Source organism: Falco cherrug, chromosome 9, assembly GCF_023634085.1.
Source record: "Falco cherrug isolate bFalChe1 chromosome 9, bFalChe1.pri, whole genome shotgun sequence".
In the NCBI taxonomy this organism is placed as follows: Eukaryota; Metazoa; Chordata; class Aves; order Falconiformes; family Falconidae; genus Falco; species Falco cherrug.
In genome coordinates, this window is record NC_073705.1 from 31,714,021 (window position 1) to 31,734,699 (window position 20,679).

The window sequence follows — 20,679 nt, forward strand, 5'->3', positions numbered from 1 at the left end:
AGCAGTACTTCCCGGGGGGGGGGGGGGGGGGGGGGGGGGAACAACCTACAGGAACGCTATTTACCTTCCAACAGCTGAAAACAAACACCTCCTCAATTAAAACAGAGGGTATTTGTGTTTCAAGAGTATCCTAAGATGTATCTTAAAAATAAGGCAATTTAGGAATATTCAGAGGGGATATGAGCTTTATGTGTTTCTGCTGTGTTCTATGCTTTGGCTATAAACACTCACAAAACATCCAAGGTTGATAAAAGGGGGAAAATAATGGAAATAAGCTTAAAAAATACATTTCCATTGTGCAGATTGCAACTCTATACACAAAGTTATAATTTTTCATAAATAAGGAAAGAATGAATGCTCAAGTTGTTAAGTTTGGGCAACATATTTTGTGAACTAGTGAGCATATAAATAGTTGTATTAAAGTCTTTGCCAATCAGTTGTCAGGCTGAAATTTCTACAGCCAAACTTGAGTCCTATATTGACAGGATTTTTACAAGTTGGCAAATATAGGATTCATCCAAAGCCTGCTGAAATCAGGGAGCGTTTTCCTTGACTTGAATTAAGGACTTTCACATTATATGCTTCATAATGCAAATGACACAGCGTTCTCAACACCTATCTCTGCAAAACTGCTTGAAGCTTTATGATCAAAATGGATTATTTTCCGCTTAGAAAGCACATTAAAAATTCAAAAATTTGAGGGAGACTCCAAATGCATTTTTTTCAACACAGTATTTTTCAAAACTGTCTATATTTCATTTATCTACATGGAAAAAACCAGCTAATCAGTAGAACAGAGAACTACAAGTCAGGAAATCCAGGTTAGGTTCAATCCTGTACGCGATTTTATGCGAGATGCTCTATTCTTCCATGATTAAAATAATTTTGGAATGCCGTAGGCATGCTCTACCTCTAGCACCTGAAGTGCTAAGTTTTTTTCTACTAACAAAATTTGTGAAACACATGCACCAAACTGAACAATCAAGCTTCTTTTTTTTAATTATCTGCAATCCAAGGCAGGGTTTTGCAGAAGAAATGGCCTAGAAAACATTCATAAGTATCCATGGGCTGGTACAGCTTCTGCAAACACCCACTAAGAAAAACACATTTACAAAGCCCTCCATATGATATAGAAATGGCAGTTTTAGGCTGCTTTAAATTGCACTTGTTCACACATGAGTACTATACACAGCGCAGGACGCAGACTGAAATATTGAAAGGTAGAAGTAAGAACCAGTGATACGGTCTCTTACTCTCACACAAGAAAATGTTTGCCAATAAACTGGCATCAGGAAATAAAGCCAACACCTGACGGGAAGGGCAACTGAGCCTGGGACACAGAGGTTCCCTGCCTGCTCCAGTTAGCGGTTACGCAGCTCGGCGCCTGACTGCACTGGTCCTCTCCCGAGACAAGGCAATTTCCCCCGGGAAAATAATCCCTGCCATGGCTCAGAGGCCAGGCAAGGCCTTGTTTGAAGGTTTATGATGTTACGTAAACAGCTAAATACAGCCCAAAGAATATACTGTTGATATCACAACAAAACATGTCATTTTCTGAGTTTGATAATAAAGAAGGTAGTGCTATGTAATAATGGAACACTTTACCATGATGGCTTTCAGAGCGTTCTCTGTATTTTCAGCCATTAAGGTCTTTCTGGCTTGTTACTTTTGCACATTGCTCAGGAAAATGTCATACTGAGGCACGAAGAATGATGGTACTTTGGTTATTAGACTCACCACACCTTGCAGAATTCTTCCCCCTGCTCAGCCCCTTTTGTCGTCCTCTTAGGTGCCACCTGCCTTGCCCACAGGAGGGAGGGTTTCAGGCATGGCTCCTGAGTATGATTAATATTTTGCTTTAGCCACCAAAGCAAAACATCCTCCAAAAACAAAGATGGAAAGCAAGTCAAGATAAAAGTGCAGTACGGGCTGTTTTATTTTCCCCGAGGTGAAGAGGCAGAAGGCCCTGGTTCACACCGAATCAGAAATGCCACTTCTGTTCCACTGGGATGTGTTTAGCAAGAGCAACCATCCAGCTGGAAAACTGGAGCTCGTATGGCATTCACGATGGCGGGAGAAGTCTGTGAGTCGGGGTGCTCACCTTGAGCAGGAGAGGGCCGGGCTCCCTCTGCCTGATGCAAACCAGCGATTCAGGAGCTCACGGGCTGCAGGCACAAGTCCAAATCCTGCCCTCAGAAGGCTTGAATGCCAGGTCCCCCCAGCACCAGCTGATGCTCTGACCACCTGAGTGTTAAGTGGAAAGGATGGAAAGGCATGACACCTCCCTCACTTTATAAATCAAATATTTCTCTCTGCAAAGTGCAGCAGCTGAAATTTGCCACTAAATTTTATCAGCAGTTTTGGATCAAGCAAAACCTCAGGTAGGTTCTGAAGGCGCAAGGGAGGATTGCCATAGGTCTGAATAGCTGTAAATATGCAAATCCCTGTAGCTATATTTTATGGATGCTTTATTTATCAAATGTGATTTCTGATGTATATTAGTTTACCTTGCTGCAAAAGTCAGACACATTTGCTATAAAACTAAGCCATTGGTGAAACACGCACTTACGCTACTGGCTAGATGTAATACTGAAAGCAGGGAGTAGTTACAAACCAGAGCGTTGCCCTAGAGTTACCTCTTGTTTTTTTAATTCCCTTCAGCCAAAGCCATCCTGTGCTCTGCTTGTGGGCAGTCTGGGAACCCCACCAATAAAACCACCAAAACAAAACACATCCAAAAAACCCCACCCTTCAATACACAAAAATAAATAAACCTTTTTTCATTATATGCATGTTGCCAATGTGTGTTTCAGTATTTTCTGTGGTTCTTTCTTCACAATCCGCCTATGCTAAAACAGTAGTTGAGGGAGACTGGAAATGCTCTTACTCAGCTTTACAAAATATAATGGACATAAAGTGTGCAGCACGTACCGTATGTTAAGACGAGACATCTTTATTTAGCTGCTTTGGACTAGCAATATTCAATGCTTGTGATGAACCTCTAAGCACTACATTTCCACATTCTTTTTATACACTGCTTTTAGGTGTGATAAGCTACGTGAAAAATTCTTTGCGATTACTAACAAAAAGCTCTGAGGTAGTGTTTGCTGCAGTTGTTTTGTCTTTTATCTGCTATAATTAAGACAAATGAAGCTATGACATCATTGCTGCACATTTCCAAAACTGCCTTGATTTAAAAACTTTAAAGAAGTCAGCAACCACTTGGCCGACACCTTGGTAGTAGTATCTGATCCATTCAAAACACAAGAATCTCCCGCTTCTTGGTTTTCTCCTTTGACTCAGCTGAAAAGTTGCTGGGATCTAAACTGAATGAAGTCATCACTGAGATGCCTAGATGCACCTAGTTAAAGAAGAATGCTACTTGCAGAAATTTAGCACATCAGGATTTTGCATTTACAACATTCTCAAGACAGCTGTATGTCCATGTACTAACAAGCATAAAAAAGTGATACCTAAAAAAGGCAGGTAATTAGGGGGGAAGGGGAGGAATACCTATTTTCTTCAAAAGAAAGAAGGACTGGTATTCAACCTGTTAATCCTATCAATATAGTAGTAAGCCAACATTTCAAATGTTTTTGCTCACCTGCACTTGCTAATTCCTAGCAAAACCTGTTTGAACAAGGATGAAAAATCAACCACGGAATACAGAGGCAAGCCACCCAGTGAGCTTCAGCTGGGATCCAGCCTTTGTTGCTGGCTGACATTTTCAAGTGGAAACGACTCCCAAATGCAACACTGAGCAGCAGGCGGAGAGCTGGGGCGAGGGGCTGCAGCCGCTGCCCGTGGGCAGCCAGGGCACCACCGGACCTGCCGCTGCCAAGCCCCGCCGCAGTGGTGGCACAGGGCACCAGCTGGGCAGACATCATCATCTCCCAGTAACGCTGGGATCAGTCTTGGTTAAAAATGGTTCCATCTAGACAGGCTTGAGATATACGCTGTTAACTCTTGAGCTTTCTAAATATTGTCGGGTAGGGCGGGGTTTCATGTGGTCCATATGACAAGTTTTGGCTTCTTTCTCAGGGCGGGAGCTCGGTTGCACAACCTGAATTCTGACAATCTGAAAGCATGGGGAACCATCACTAGTAGAAATTAGGTAAGCATGGGCTATGGCCAGATCGACAGCAAAGAAAGCAAACACCCACCTAAGGCAACTCAAATAAGCTAATCGTGAGAAAAAGGAAGAGGAGGTCAAATTGTGATGACTGAGCTGAAACTCGTAATGTTACCCCGCAAGGATTTTCTCCCAGACAACTTTTCTTCAATATGTAGCCTCTATGCAGCTCCTCAGAAACGAGAGATGAAGCACAGTGATTCTCTGCGCTTCCCCCTACTACCACCCTGAACCAGTGTTTTTAAACAGCCCCCCCCCCCCCTTTTTTTTTTTCTGAAGAGGCAAAGACACATTGACAAATTGCACCCTAGACACACAACTCCTCCTCATCCTTTCTCGGCAGCTTTATCCGTGTGTTCCTCATTAATATTAGAATCACTTTGATTTATGAAAGTGTGCTACAAATAGAGGATTGACATTGCATGTAGCTAGGATAAGGAGCGACAAGAGAGCTAGCCAAATAATTAATCTACGTAAGTGACAACTCAGTTCTTAAATGTCTGCTAAATTCCCCTAAGTTACCCAATGCCTTGGAAAAATAAAAAAAACAACAACCCTGAGGTCTAGGTAAAAATAAGGAGAAAAATATTTGTCATAAATAGCCCAAGGCACGATTTCCTAATCTGGGAAATTCAAATGAAAGCTTTCATTTCTTTATCATCCTATAATTAGATATCTGTTTTATTACAAATGACAGTAGATCTTGAACATAGTGAAAAGCAGCATCGCTATCCAAAGAATGCAGATTGTTGCTATAAGTAATGACAGGAGAAATTAGCCAGGGATTGGTTGTGCTGCATGAAAGCACTGGTTTCTTCTTCATGGTACACCTACAAGTATGATTAAGCATAGAATCCATACACATATAATTAATAAAATCAGCAACAAATAAATTGAGATGAAATTCAAGGTCAAAAGATAAACTGAGGGTACCTTCGCACCATAAAATATAAATGCCCTGACGTATCAGTTGGTGCCCTGGAGACAAGGAAGAGAAATCGAGGAAGTTCATTTTTCTTTTGAAGAACTAATGATATAAAATATGACACAAACAACATCACCCTCAGATTCATGACTGCAGTGTACCCACTGCAAACAGTTACAAATGAAAAACACAAGTACAGCTAGCACAGGGGGATGGGAAGTCAAGCAAAGAGCTTAAAAATACCAACACTATCACTTTAATATCAAAAATCTTACTCCTGTTGCATCTCTCACATTTTGCTTATGTGCCTACAGTAGTTTACACACAAAAAAGCAGGGAGTGAGGAACAGAGGCACAGCTCTCAGTACAGCTGTGTCGATGCTGCCTGAACAGCTTTGATTATAGGATGTTTAACTCTTAAAATCAAATATATAAAAAATAAAATAAAACTGGGTCTTCTAAATTAATTTCATTGAGATTCTAGTTCTGTACCTGTGAGTTCTTGACCAGCATCCTAAACTATTGCAGAAATTGAGCCCAGTTTTTGAAAGGAAGAATTGATGGGTATTAAATATTTCAGTGCAAGAAACACATTTTAAAAAAAATCTGTAAGCATGTGAAACCCCATCACCAGGAGAAACAGGGCAAGCACAGGCTAGGAGATGATCAATAGCCAAAAGCAAACACCCCCTAGGCAATTCAAACACAGCTTGGTTATAACACCCCAGGAGATTTCAGCCCCTATCTGGCAACTAACAGAGCAATCTAAGAAATTATTAACTTGGAATCCTTTCCAGAGCTTTATAGTAACTTCCAGTAGCACAGACTACTGGGAAGAGAGTTTTCATCTTCCAGAATGTGCCATTTGAGAAACAGCTTAATTTCAACTAAATCCAGAAAGATTTGGGAAAGTATCCCTCTGTAATGTGGGACAGATGAGCGAGATGACAAAATTAAGTGCCTTCTCTGCTCACCATGGCACGTGTGTGTTACTGGCCCATCCACCCATTCCTGCTACTAATCAAGCCCAGCTATTAAAACCTCCAAGCAGTACACATGCTGCCACCACAGTCCTTGAAAATGAGGTGTGTGAGGTTACATAAAATCACTAGAAGACAACAAAGACCCACATGTTTGAGTTTAAACCACACTGTTTTCAGAAGGACTGATTTTCCAAGAGACAAAACTCAGTTCCTGCCCTCCACAGTATCCCTACTGACACGAAATGAGTAGCAACATAAATGGATATTCTAGCTCTCTGCAACACAAAGAGATTGCATGTACGTTGAGTAAACTCACACTGACAAGATGGTTTGGATCACACGCTGTTACAAAGAACTCTGTTCCAGTAATGCCTACAGAGCCCAGCAGAAGCTGGGTTACCATTATCCACAGTGTGGTAGCAGCCAGAGATGCCAGTGTAAAGATACTAAGGACTCTCTGAGAACAGATATATTTCTCCTGGTTAAAATGAAAGCGTGCTAGTGAGTCAAAAGCACCACACAAACCAGAAGGCTTTAAGTTAAACCTGACCATCATACATCTACATAATCTAGGACAACTCTCATGGGAAGAAAATACTGCGTCAAAAAGTAGAAGTCTATTCATCACTCACCAAAATATCAAATCACAAAAACAGACATCAAAAAGAAAAACAGTAAATGAAGCCCTGCTGTGGTAGAACATGCTCCTGAATCATGCAACAAAGCCATTAACATATATATCCTATTCTTACACATATAGGTTTTATTTAACATTAGTACTGCAAAAGAGTCCAGAACTGAACTTACATTAGGTGCTGCCCATCTTACATGAACTTCTCTCACCCTTCCAGCATTTAATGAGCAACTACTCTACCAGATCCTGAAGACAAAAAGCTCTCCGTCTTCTTGACCTCAGAGTTCTTTCCTAAGTGTAATTTGTAGAACAAGTTATTTTTGAATCAAATACCCATTCTACAGTTACAAATGCTGTATCAAACTATAACAACCCTTGCCATACCTGTCCCCCTGTTATATTTTACATAAAGCCATTGAGGTTTAAAGACTTTATTAAGAATTTCATTAATAATTTGAAAGGTGCAGATCTCTAGGGGCCCATTTTTGCTCAATAATTTAATAACAAACCCCGCCTGACTATGAATTAGAACCTTTCTAACACAAGTGAAACAGCTGTGGCAGTCCAAGCCATCCCGTTACTATTTTCCTAGACACTATGAATCTTTGAAAGTGCAAGAAACTTCAACACCACATACAACAGTACAGATCCTGAAGAAAAAAAAAAAAATCCAAATAGAACGGAAAACTACTTGACCAAAATTAGAAAAGAATCTTCTTTGATGAGAACTAGGTGCTCTAGAAGGAAAACCACTTTCTCTTACAGTCTACCAGTCAGGACATTAAAACAGAGGCTTTTTTACAAAACAGAGGAAAAAATATTCCAATTTTTTTCCAGGGAAGGATATTAAATACCACAGCTATGAAAAATAACAATAGATATAGCATTTGCTTTTGGAGCAAGTCAACCAGTACCATGACCAACTAAAACTACAGGGAAGGAACCTCACCATTTCTGGCCAAAAAACCCCAAAGGAAATACTACATTTCAATTTTAAGCCCCAGCACCAGCCATCGGATCCCTAGCTGGAACAGGACAAGGCAAGCTAGGTTTTCTAACCTCTAATATCAGTCTGGAGGCTATTGACTGTTCAGATATCAGTAACAATCAATCTTCTCTCTTTGAGGCTTTGGCAGAGTCTCTCATTGATCCCAGAACACATTAGAGAATTCTTCCTGGAAAGAGAAGACATTTTCAAAACCCAGTGCTAGACAGAAGCAACTGCTTCTCCCTCCTCCATGTCCCTTCGCTAGAAGCCAATTTATATTCGCTGATTTTGCAAATCTGAAGTTATTTGTGGTATACATTTTGAAGATGTAACTTTTTTCCTCATTATTCGTACTTAGAATATCTACTGCAACTTAGCAGAAGGTCTGGCATCTAATTAAGTGGTTTCAGTCCTCATCTTTGCTGCCATCTGTGGGCAGCCTGAGCGGTACAAAGGAGGGAAGCAGCAAGTTTGAAGCTGGTCAGGTATTGGTCCTGTGATCAGGACCTGTGTCCGTAAGAAAGCAGGATGTCCTTGCTGCCTGCCCCTCCCCATTTTAATGTTACAATTAGTCAGGAAAAGATAAAACATTCAGTAGCTTGGCTTTTTCTCTCCTTGTACCTCAAAGTAATCTTGCAACTGAAGAAATAAAAAAAAAAAAATAGGGAAAATTAAGTTGAGGATCCACGCTAGTTTACAGCATCATTACATGCTGTCATCCACTGGAACACCTGTAACTGACTATAAACATGGAATATACTTCTGGCTCTATGTTTGGTAGTTGAAACTCAGTTCGTTTTTCAGTAAACCATGTCATGTTTTAGCAAAACTGTTATTGTAAAAAAAACTTTTCAGAAGAAAAATAAGACAAAAGCAGATAGGTTGATCATACTTCTAAACCCATTATGATCAATTTTGGAAATGTGAAATTAAATGAGGCCAGAAACTGGAGTATTTGATTTAATGACTGCACAATTTTAATACATAAAAATAGATACTTAGTAATGAACAAGTTTTTACAAACCAGATTTCTTCTGTACGGTACAAAACAATGATGAGATAAAAAAAAATTTGCTGGATTACAGGGCAAGACAAAAGAACAATAAAACATCATTGAAGGAAAGTTTTAAAATGATCAAAGGCTTATTTCATAAATACAGTGCAATGCTTTCATTTAACAAATACAAAATTTACTGTTGAATTTATCAACATCAGGAAATATATAAAATGTCATTGAATGACAATATTATTTAAAAACTGATGCAAATACAATAGCCTTTTTAGAATTCTGAGGTAATATTACACAATAAATCGAAAAAGCTTCAATAAATAAAACTAAACCCAAGGCAAAGTGCAATTCATTGAAAATAAGAAGATAAAGCTTTTATTTTAACAATAATAGATAAATATTTATTAAAAGTGGGCTTAAGCCATAAAAAAATATCTTGGCTAATCTGCCATGTTTTCACATAAACTGTATAGCTATTCATTCATAAGCCAACCTTCCATGGATCCCATTCTACAGAGAGGGGAAAGGGGGGAGGCATTTCTCTCTAGATTTATCTATATCCACATTCAGCTGTTAGAAATTTAACATTGCTTGAAGCTATCTAGTTCATTCAGTGCAATGGTGGAAGTTTAATTTCTTTCTTAACATTTGAAATCCTGTAAATTAAAATTTATTTTTAAATCTCCATTTGGGAGAGACAATGTAAAATGCACGTTTGAAGTGTTGCTTTTAACACTTTCTGTGCTAACCTAGTTTTGTTCCAGGCTGAACTCACTGGAAATTGTATTACACATTTCAAGGAGACCACAATGAATACAGTGCCAAATATTTTAAAATATCCTACTCTTTATCTCTGCTTTAATAAAACATTAATGTCATCAGTACCTTCTCTAGAAAGCAGAATAAAACAGAAATTACACTTAGCTATTGAAGAAAATCTGCAACAGCTTTGAAACCATGGATTAGGCAGACTAATTTGTTCATCTTGTATAAATCTCTTAGTTGTATGTAAATAATACAGAGAGGGAAAACAAGAATAACATAACATTTCACTCTTATTGCAAATAATTGAGTACAGACACCACAAGATATTTAAGCATCCATGCCCCAGCAGAAGTCAATGGGCAAAGCTGACAAATTAGATGCCAAAGTGTCTTGAAACATCTGGGCCTCATTCAGCTGAAAGAAAAAAATCTATAGAACACACAGTAGCTATTCATATTAAAAAAATACTATACTGCATGCTGATAAATTCTTTCCATTTAATGAATAAAACCCAGACTTATAATTACATCTGCATTCTAGAACCAGTTTCTTTCCCAGCTCCTAATTTACTAACTCAGAGCACGCATAGCAAGAATTCTTTTCATGTAGTGTGTGCAGTAAAAAACCACAAAACATTGTCTTTAAATGCTGGTCTTCAAGTTCATGAAAGCTTCAACATCCTTCTGAAACATTACCGTATTCAGTTCTGTCACAACTTAAGACTTCCAACAAAGTTGCTGACAAAAATGATAGCATGATACCCTGTATCAGTTTTCTGTGTGTTGTGGATTTCATTATTTTTCTGAAATATTTCACTGTATGTGGAATTTAATACTTAGCTTTGTTTACTATAATGCTACAGCAGATCTGGTTAGTTTTCTGTCAATGAATGAACATACAAGTTGCTTAACATCTGTAGTTTGAACTTGAATCCCCTTAAGCTGATAAAAGTACCTTTTAACACTCTTGTACAGTCAAGTGTAAAAGCTGAATATAGAACGTCTAAAACCTCTTCATAAAAATAAATTTTTAGCAGTAAATGGCACTATCAAAACCCTATTTGTTCACAGGCAGTTATTTACATGCTTCTTAGACAGCCTGTTTCATTGAAAAGGAAAGCCAGAATATTAAAACTGCATACATTTTATAAAGACTAAAATTCCTATTTGCCTTTGTGAAAATATGGCTACATGCTGTATGTTTGGTTTTTTCCCCCTATTATTCATGTTAGTTGAAAACATTCTACCACTGGGATTAGCTATTAAAGAAATATTCTGTATATTATCTCCCGGTGGGGTACCTGTGATGTAAAGGAATTATGATGAATGATAAAGTGCTATTAAGAAAAAACAGAATCAAACTATAACTTAGAAATTGTCTTTAGTCGGGTTTCATTTATCAAATAGACTAGTTTTTTGTACAAAGAAAGCTACTTTCTGTGACAAAGCAAGCAGTAAATGTATTGCCATTCAGGAAAAACCGTACACTTCATATTTAATAAAAAAAAGAAATCTCTAAGTTGGGTAAGACTGGCACAGTATCAAGAAACATAACAACAAAAAGCTTAAAAGGCACAATCAGAAGAGAGTGAATGCTACATAAAAAAGCTGTTCTTGAAGTATTTCATTTTATTCTAGACCAAACCCCTCTGCATTTGAAATTCCAATGATCAACTTTTGCTTCAGTTCCTTCTTGTTCTTGTAAGGAGGGAGACAAAGCTGGTTGAAGCAGGTATGGGCCACAGGTAACCTGAAATAATGAAAGAAAACCTCAACACAACACATTTAATAAAAATAATAATAATAGTAATACAATAGAAGCAGAATACTGCCAACTGCCTACACATTTTCAGTTAAACATTACTTAAATAAGAAACTCTGTAAAAGGAACATTTATCCTGGTGTTGGTGGTTCAAGTTCTGTTGAACACTGTTGGTCATATGCACCCCAGGTGAATTTTTTTGCCTGCAACCCCCTCCCCACCATTCTTTTCTTGTAAGTGAGAAACATCTCCTTCCGGATCTTGGAAACTATGGGTACCACATGCCTTCAAAAGTCAGTTTTTCTCTAAACACAAAATCTGGTTATAATCAGAATCCACAACATGAAGAATGAAGGGTCCTATATTGACTACAGTGACACCTAGATGAGCCACAGTTACCATAAGGATACAGAAGCCAACGTTCAGCCTCGTCAAATACATCCTCACAGACATAAGCCTCGGTGCACAGCACAGAGGAGCTGATGGAAGCCCTGGAAAAACAACAGTTCACAACTTCTGGTCTTAGCCATTCCAACACTTCCAGTTGCAAGTTTCTTCTGACTGCTTAGTATAAATACATACTGCAGACACCTCTTAGGATTGCCTGACTGAAACACTGAAAACTCTGCTCCTCACTGGAACAGATTTGTTTGATGAGGACTGTCCTTCAGGAGCAGAAGCATGTGTTTTAGCATCGCATCAATATGCAATGCCACTAACATCCTGCCTCATAGCCACAGGCGTTAAGCAGCCATTGGATTTTCCTCCCCTTAACATTCTGAAGTGACATGCAGGACAGCACTGATATAGACTTGTCCCACAGCTGATTACTTGGGGGGAGAGAGGAGAAAGAGTGAGCTGAAGCTCAACCTGACGTTTGGAATTAAACCCAACACATTGAAAAATTTTTACGACTTGGACACTTAAAAGTTAAACTTCAGTATGCGACTCAAAAGCTCTCTAGTTCTGTTTTCATCGAAGCCCTTAGTCTTCTGAATGGCAGCAGCTTGGCCTTTGGTCATTATCAAATGTTCTTGAAAGGGGGTGATATCTCCCCAGATCTGGAAACCCAAGCTGCTTCCCCCTCTCCACCTTTTAAATAAGCAAGTAAAGATCCGTTAATCAGACTGGAGTCATGTGCTTCAGCATCTGGAAAGCTGGGAAACTGGATATTAATTTGGCAATTCCTATTGCTATTATGTGCTTTGATCCTATTGTGTGAGCAATACAATGCCAACGTCTACATTCGTCTCTGTGCAGGCAGTCTCACTGAAATCATGTTGCAAAACATAAACCTACATAATTTTAAAATGCACACTATTTCAAAACATTTTTTCCATTTTTAAGAACAATTTACATGAGAATGAACTTAAACAGAGATTCAACACTGACTGATTTTTCTTCATTTTCCATCAGATCCTCATGTTGCTTTAACATGTTACTGGAACCAGTTATTAGCTCATTGAATAAAACATTAGAAATACCACAGTAATGACATACACCAAATTTAAAAACAAAACCAAAATTTATTTTGTTTATGCATTTAATTCAGCTCTCCACAGAAACTCAACAAAATTTAAACTTGAAAAACGTAGTTCCATTTAAATATTTTGATTATTCTAAACGTTTGAGAAGTGTCGGTAAAGCCAGTAATTACTGCTTAGCAGCAATTACTGCTCAGCAGTGAGCTTCAGAACAGTAGGCTTTTCTATAGAGCTTTCCAAATTATTTAAACTGACTTTCTCCAATCTTGAGAAGGAAAATACTAGCTGGAAAGTATGTGGAATTTCTCAAATCAGTTCAATACAAAATAAAACACTACCAGAAACATAAGAACTTGGCATGAACAATTTAACTTTTACAATGAAATTCTAAAGCTGCACTGTTCCTGTTCCTTCTGAGCAGCCTCTGTACCAGCCGTACACTTACTCACCAGAGACCCTAAAGGAATGCTACATCTTCTCAGCCATTCATGTTAAAATTCTTACTTAGGCCATCAAGAAAGAATGCAAGCATTTTCTGCAGCTGCAGGGGCTGCTATACAAAATGACAGACACTCAATGAATTCAGAGAAAATCATGGTGATTCACAGTATATTTTCACTAGCTCAGCTGTCATGTTAAGAACAATTAAAGGAATTATTTTAATTGAAAACATGTAAGGAATCTCTATAAATAAAGAATTCCTGGCCTCAAATGTAAACACCGACTGAGCAATCAATCTTGTATTAATTGTCATCTGCAAAATTCATGCAATCAATAAATGGACATAATATTTTGAAGACAAACTAAAGGAGCCCATGCAGTTGCTTCCTTATACATTAGTTTGATCTTCTAAAAAAGACATTCAAGAGTGATAAAAGCTCTCAGGAAATAATTTAACAACAAAATTTAAAAAAACCCTACTTACCAATTAGTGGATGTTTCACTCTTAGAAATCTTGAAATTCAAATCGGCCATTCCTCCCACAGGCACTCTATCACTTCCTGTAGCAAAATGTAGCAGCTTCTTTTGAAGGTCAAGAGAAAATCCAAGTACTACATCCCAAAAGTATCTGTATTCAGGACAAAGGGACAAGAAAAGGTGAAAGACACAGTTTCACGACAAAACAGTATGAGGATCATAAGACAACTGCAAGCACTGCATGAAGAATGTCACTTACTGAGAATTTAATTAATGTAATATATAGGACACCAATAGTGCCCTAATATGCAGCGTTAAATACATTCCTATGGACTTGACAAGTACAATGTCACAAGTTTTGGACTGATGTCTTGTCAAATGATGCCCAAACCCACTTCTCTATAAAAATATAAATGCCTTCTACTCGCCCATTTAAACGTCAATGTCCTTAGTATCAAATAGAACTGGAAGAGAAAAAGCATTTTTAGAAGAATGGATAATAAAAATAAAGGTGCAAATTTCACTATGCAGGGTCTGAAGCTATTCTTTTTAAACTACCTCCATTTCAAACTGATCATAACATTTTAAAAGTATTCAGCAACATGCTATACCATTAAGGATCTAACTCTTCCTACTTGCAGGTAATTTAATAGTGTCTTTATCTTATTTGGAAACAGGTTTTTATAACTTCAGTCATCCTCAGATTATCCTTGAAGACATTATTGCCAACAGTCTACCATTCTACGATCTTTTTAAACTTAGTAATTGAAATGAAAAAAATTAAGCCTACCGTATAGTCAGATCAGTTTTTTGGTAGCCCTCATACTGGGTACTTCGCTGTAAAGCGGGCATATCCAGTTCAGGACTGCCACAGACAAGAATTTCAACCTCTTCTGGGCGAAGTAGCTGACAGAAATTAAGAATAAAATACTTAATTTTTTAAAAGATGAGAAATGATGCTACTAGATCCAGATTTAATTTTTCTTTTGGCATTACAGAATTTCATTCCATATAAATCTGTAGCTTAGATACATATGTTTTATAGAAAAACAAATTCCTCAGTACTTTGAAGAATCTCTGACAACCGTATAAAACAAAAAGCAAGTTACTGGGTAACATCATATGTTAGCATATTTCTTTTGTTCCTCACTTCTTTTTCGTTCTTACATTTATTACACTGACTTGTCATCTGATTAGATTACAAATGGATCAGGGAGAAAATTAAGTTTGTACATATGGAAATCAGAGCGAGCGTCTTGATCTCAATGCTGGTTACAACTTCCATTTCATTTACACTGAAGAGTGCCAATGTAGGTTGCTGAGCAGTAGTGGCTGACAGAACTTGACTCTTAAGTTATACACACTGCTGTGCAAAGCAAATACACATAACAATAAACCACGTCCAACAACTGCTCAACTGACGCCTGCAGAACCTACTTATTCATTTACTACATCATGTTAAATTGCATGAAAGTATGTCAGGGCATTTCAATGGATTTTCATTCTCCTTCCAGAACCTTCCCTGCCGTTAAGCCACATCTCAGTTTGCTGCAAGTGTGTCACAGTGGGCTAATTTCACAGGATGAATAAAATCTCATGCAAATTGTAATTGCCTCTTTCTTTCTCTTCTTACTGCACAAGGGATGTTGTAAATTACAAAATTACAAAAGGCATTCCAACAGCCAAACAGGACTGCACATGGAAGAATGTTTAATCTCAACCTCACTGAGTGTTCTTCCTCCAAAAAGTAATAGGAGTTTTCAGAGGAGTCACTCAAGAGCACACAGACATAGTTGTTCTGCTGCTCATAACTGTAGGGAATAACAGAATCCTTGTAAACATTCACTTGAGAGCCCGTGAAGTGTCAGTGAACGCATGCTGATAAACCTAATTGTAGAGCTTTACTTATCTGTTTTCAGTGGAACAGTACAGGGAACAGCTGATTGCCTGCTTAATTTCTTCTGCTTACGTTGCTTAATCAGCTACATTGATTAATCGACATTCTTCACAAATTCTAAATTCAGCCAGTGTAATTTGTTTAATTTAGATAAGTCAGTCACATATTTGAAACAGATGTTTGTATTTCATTTTATTCTTACCAGTAACGCATATGAAGCACAGACACTATGAAATCCATAATAGAAAGCTGCAAATTGTTTGTAGATTGATTTGTTGATAAGAAAATCAACATAGAGCTGCACATATTCTAAAAAAGAAAAACATTGTATTTTGATGTATCAAATAATTTAAAATAATCATTTCTTGTGTTCTCTCAAATTATACTAAATAAAGAAAAATGAATGCATTTAATTTTAGATAGTATTAAATCGGTAGGTATACCAGAACGGACTACAGTAATTTCATTTTCACAATTTCTTAAAGAATACCTAGGCTTATAAGAATGAAAAAAGGACAAACTGAAATCTGCTAAATATGTCATTAATATGTATTGAAGTACCTTTCCTATTCTGATTTGTGACTGGAATTTTATCTCCATTTGACTTTAAGTTATAAGATTTTATAACACCGAATTCTTCCTGAAAAACCTGGAGAAAAAGAGGGGTCAAGGTCAGTACTGGAAAATACATTCACATACGCACAAATTACAAAGCTTATATTTACTATTTCATGTATCTCCCCTGTCCGCCTCTTTAGCATATGCTGTAATTCTGAGGGTTGTGGGGTTTAAGTAAGTTAAATATTACAATTTTCAACAAATTACTCAAGAAATTGGTATTCAAAGTAGAATGAATGGTCCTGTTACACAGTGGCATATCAAACTGACCTGCAGGCTCTGGAGTCACAGTTTTTCATACAAAAGAACAATTTAGGAACATCAAATACAATTAAAAAGTTATTTGTTCTACTGTAGCTCACCTACGAACTCAAAAGTACCTGCTTTACAAAAATTCTCATATGGTCTGACAATAAAGTAATTCAAAGCTGAGGGGGAAAAAAAAAGTCAATACTAGTGCAATACACATCCATAAGCCAGCATGAAATTTTACTAACTAATATGTGCTCTGAAAGAATGAATAAATGAAAAAGGTTTCTTGACTGGAATAGCAGTTAGACATACAGGTCAGGCAAAACTATCGGAAACTGAATAAGCTATTGTTCAAGTGAGATTTCCTGGAACAACCATACAAAATAACCACACCAAGCTTTGACTAGCATCTGGGTTAGACAGAAGAGGGATTGTTTTGCAGCCAGATGAATTCTGCAAACTGGGTTACTGACTGCATGGTGATGGTGTCAGAACAAGCAAAGAGCTGGAAATGCACCAGCAGCTGGCCATGCAGCCCTGGCAGTTGGTTCTCAGATCCACCTACGCTGCCAGGGGACAACAGCTTCAAGCCCAGTAAGGGAACCAGCCTCTATGCCCTGAGGCCCCAGGACCAGACTTGAAGCAAGCTTCAATGCCCATGCAGTTATATTCCAGACAACCAGCAGTAACACAGTAGCAGGCCACTCCACAGAAAAAAGTGGTAAAAATTATGAACAAGTTTGAGAATCAGTCATAACTATATATTTAATGACCTGAAAGGTCGAGTAAAAATCCTCTTCAACATTGCCTTCATAGGATAGAAGTTCACTTAGTCCATGGGCCAGTTCCTACAATACAAGTAAAAACTCTTCAGTAAATCTACAAAAGTAAGCGATGTACTTTGCAAGGATGTGCCAGAATCATTACTTAATACAGAAAGTATCTTGGAAAAAAAGCTGTATATTCAAAATGCATACACAAAGAGAAACTCACTGCTTAATTAATACACATCTGTGTGTGTGTGTATATATATATATTTATTTTTGTTTCAGCATAAACTGTTACATTTTTCTTTTTACTATGGAAAATGTGTCTAGAATGCTCATATCAGGTTTTCATATTCTAATGTCAAGTAGATCAATAAAAATTCTGCCATGCTAGAAAACATGGAAAATTTCTGTTTTCAACAAAAGGACACGATCAGCCTGTTCACACACAAAAGGCTGTTTTCAAACAGTTTATAATGCAAGCATTAAACACAAATAAAACAGGTTTTAAATCAGTAACTTAGCTTCTTAAAACCCATAATACTTACGGGCATAATCTGAAACAGGTCATCCAACGTGACATCACAGATTCCTACAAGTGCATTATGATCACAGGGAACAATGGGAGGACTCAATAATTTCTTGTAACAGCAAGGTGGGAAACGAATATCCAAGGTGATGCTATTATATACAGCAAGTCCCATAAGCTATACATATCAAACGTTAAGGGCAATCCCCACACATCCATATTAGAGTTAATATTTAAAGTTACTTGGAATAAATATTTTAAGATTTTACTCAGTATACTCCAATACATGCTAAATACACAGAAGGAATGGAAATATTTATATTTTTTAGACTGATAGTTTTAAATGCAGTTTTTTTATTACAATTAAGTAGCAGTTAAAACTGTCAAATGATGCACATTAACAGAACACTTGAGAATCTTCATCAGAATATTCTATATAAGCATTTCTAGAATAAATTATTCCGAAGTATTGTTAAGAAATATGTTTTTAAGAAGAACTGTAGAATGTATTTTTAATTCAAAAATTCTAGAGAGAGCTCAGTATAGTAATTTTTCTTTTAAATAAATCTAAAGATAAACCTGCACTGTCACTCATCAGCTAGCACAATTAAGCGTGTCTTGTGAAACAAATTTGAAATCATACTAAACATTAGAGGAATCTAGTTCATGATTCAGCTTCTCATTAGAATAGAATAGTTCAGTAGGAAGACACCTACAACAATCATATGGTCCAACTGCAATCAGTAAAATGGAGACCATCATCTCAGTGGAGTTCTAAGTGTTTATTATCATGAATCATTTCACTGAGGACTTCGTAAATGAGCGCAACAGAAAACCTAGGAAATAAACTCACACTCAAAGCAGCATGTGGCTTCCATTCAGTTAAAAATGATCAATGGGGACTTAAAATATTAATGCATACAGCCTCATTTATACTTATTGAATTAAACTTGGAGACGTAAGTACGTAAAAAAAAAATACAGCTTACACACCAAAAAGTTGCACGTTTAATCTTAATTCTAGTATTTTCTGGCTGTAAAATGTGCCACATACCCCCGTTTTCTTCCTGGTTTTAGTTCACTTGCTTGAATGACGTTCTTTTAATACATTTTAAGAGGAACATACTTGTACATACCACATCTGAAGGAGCTTTAACCAGCGCCTTTCACCCCGCACCACCTCCCCGGCCGGCTGTCGCTTTAGCACCCTCTAGTGGACATAAAAGGATACGGCTCCAACCAATCGGAATTCAGAATAGTTATCGCACTTAAAGCTGCTGAACCAATGGCAGTGCGAGTCCTTGTGGTAGGTGAACATGCCTGCAGAACAAGAACGGCGGCCGTTACATAGCCTGAGCTTCAGGAAAGCGTCACACAAACCCTCCGGTCTCACACCAGCACCCTTACGAGCGCTGCCAGGAGCACCTGTACCTCCGTGCTTGTCCCCAGCCCCGTCTTCCCACCCACCGAGGCGCCTGCAGGTGCTCCAGTAACACCACCAAGGGCAGTGCCAAGCCCGAAGCAGGCCCAGGCCCACCAGCCCCGTTGGGTGCTGGCACGACATGTTCCTCAGTGCCTCCAGTCGTGGATATTCCGCACTCTGTGCCATCTGCTTCTTCGCTGTACTTCATCATCTGTACAGCCCGAAACAAAACAGCTGTAACCCGCTTTCTTCCCCCTTCCTGGGTCAGCAGCAGACGACAGTCTTTAAAAATGCTGGCATAAATTCCACAACACAAAAACCCATGAAGCTTTCCTTCTTAGAACAGAAAGCTGTAAAACGTTTATTTTATACATGCACTAGCAGCAAAGTGGTATGTTTCACATTTTCTGTCAAAAAATTAAAAAAACCCAAACCACACATACCCTAAAAAAGCCGCTTACTGGTCTCAATGACAAGTTTAGATCCTACTGAAATCAGTACTATAGACTAGTTTGACTGCTATTTGCATCAGATATGGATCATTCTGTTTTAAAGAGTGATAGAAAGCAAAAACCTACCTAATGAAACCACATAACAGCCTTAAGATGCCTAGAAAGTATTGCTCAGAGAAACAAGACACACTCTAGTTAAGTGTGCACTAACAGTGAAATTCACTTCAGCAATGCAAAGTAAATTGGATAAAACGTGAGGACTGGTTTTAATCTGTTGGGATTGAATGGGCTGACAATTTATTATTGCTTCCATACTCAGTGTACAAACCAAAGCACTGAATAGTTTTAAAGGACATCTTGTATGCAGTAGCTCACCACATCTGTGTTTGAAGATGAAGTTTGGGAAAAAAAAAATATTTAAATGAAAAATCAAACTCCTTTGGGTTAAAAAAAGAGCTAAAATCCAACTGATGTCTCAGGGACATCTACTACTCATACAAATTTATACGTAAAACTCTGCCTTCGTATTTATACTCCCCTACTCTCCTGAAAAAGCTTTTCAACTTCAGCTCAAAAAGGTCCTCATCACAAAAGGTTTAGACAGTGCCTTTACCAGAAGCAACAGAACAGTTGCATGCAAGGCTGAGCAAGGTTCACATACTGAAATGTGGCAGTGATGCTGGAAAAAAAACAAGTCTCAAATCCCATTTACTAATTGTCCACACCAAGATGAAGAAAACATAGTAATGCAGATTGGAAGGCAGAAACTGAGCGAGTTGAGTGTTCCTTAATTGCATGGGTTAAATCTGCAGGATCAGCTAACCTGGAAAGGGTAACAACAGTGATGTTTTCCTGTGAAGCTTCTGATATACATTATTTGCAGCTTTAAAGACAACAAGAGCATACAGTCCCTTTCCAAGGGACAAGAGCATTTCTGAACTCCTCCCACACTTGACTGATAGTCCTATCAAGGGAAGAATTTACACTTTAAAGCAAGGAAGCCTGCCAGAGCTTGCGAAAAAAAAATATATTTCTCTCTAATATTTCCAAACTCATCAGTTACCAAGCTCTGCTGACAACACATTTTTACTAACAGAACTGTCAAACCTACAGAACCCTTTCTCCATGATAAATTGTTTCCTA

General features: G+C 37.9%; 1 protein-coding gene across 1 annotated transcript in view; it reads right to left on the reverse strand.

Annotated features, from left to right (window-relative positions):
- Positions 1-8,614: 8,614 nt before the first annotated feature.
- HECTD2 (HECT domain E3 ubiquitin protein ligase 2) overlaps positions 8,615-20,679 on the reverse strand; it is a 40,754-nt gene continuing 28,689 nt past the window's right edge. Inside the window, exons 14-21 of the mRNA XM_055720839.1 lie at positions 18,893-18,981; positions 17,682-17,840; positions 17,140-17,214; positions 16,058-16,145; positions 15,699-15,805; positions 14,390-14,505; positions 13,607-13,750; positions 8,615-11,185 (exon numbers count right to left, since the gene is read on the reverse strand). Of these exons, the coding sequence (XP_055576814.1) occupies positions 11,065-11,185; positions 13,607-13,750; positions 14,390-14,505; positions 15,699-15,805; positions 16,058-16,145; positions 17,140-17,214; positions 17,682-17,840; positions 18,893-18,981 (899 nt within the window). The 3' untranslated portion in view covers positions 8,615-11,064. The remainder of the gene's footprint in view (positions 11,186-13,606; positions 13,751-14,389; positions 14,506-15,698; positions 15,806-16,057; positions 16,146-17,139; positions 17,215-17,681; positions 17,841-18,892; positions 18,982-20,679) is intronic.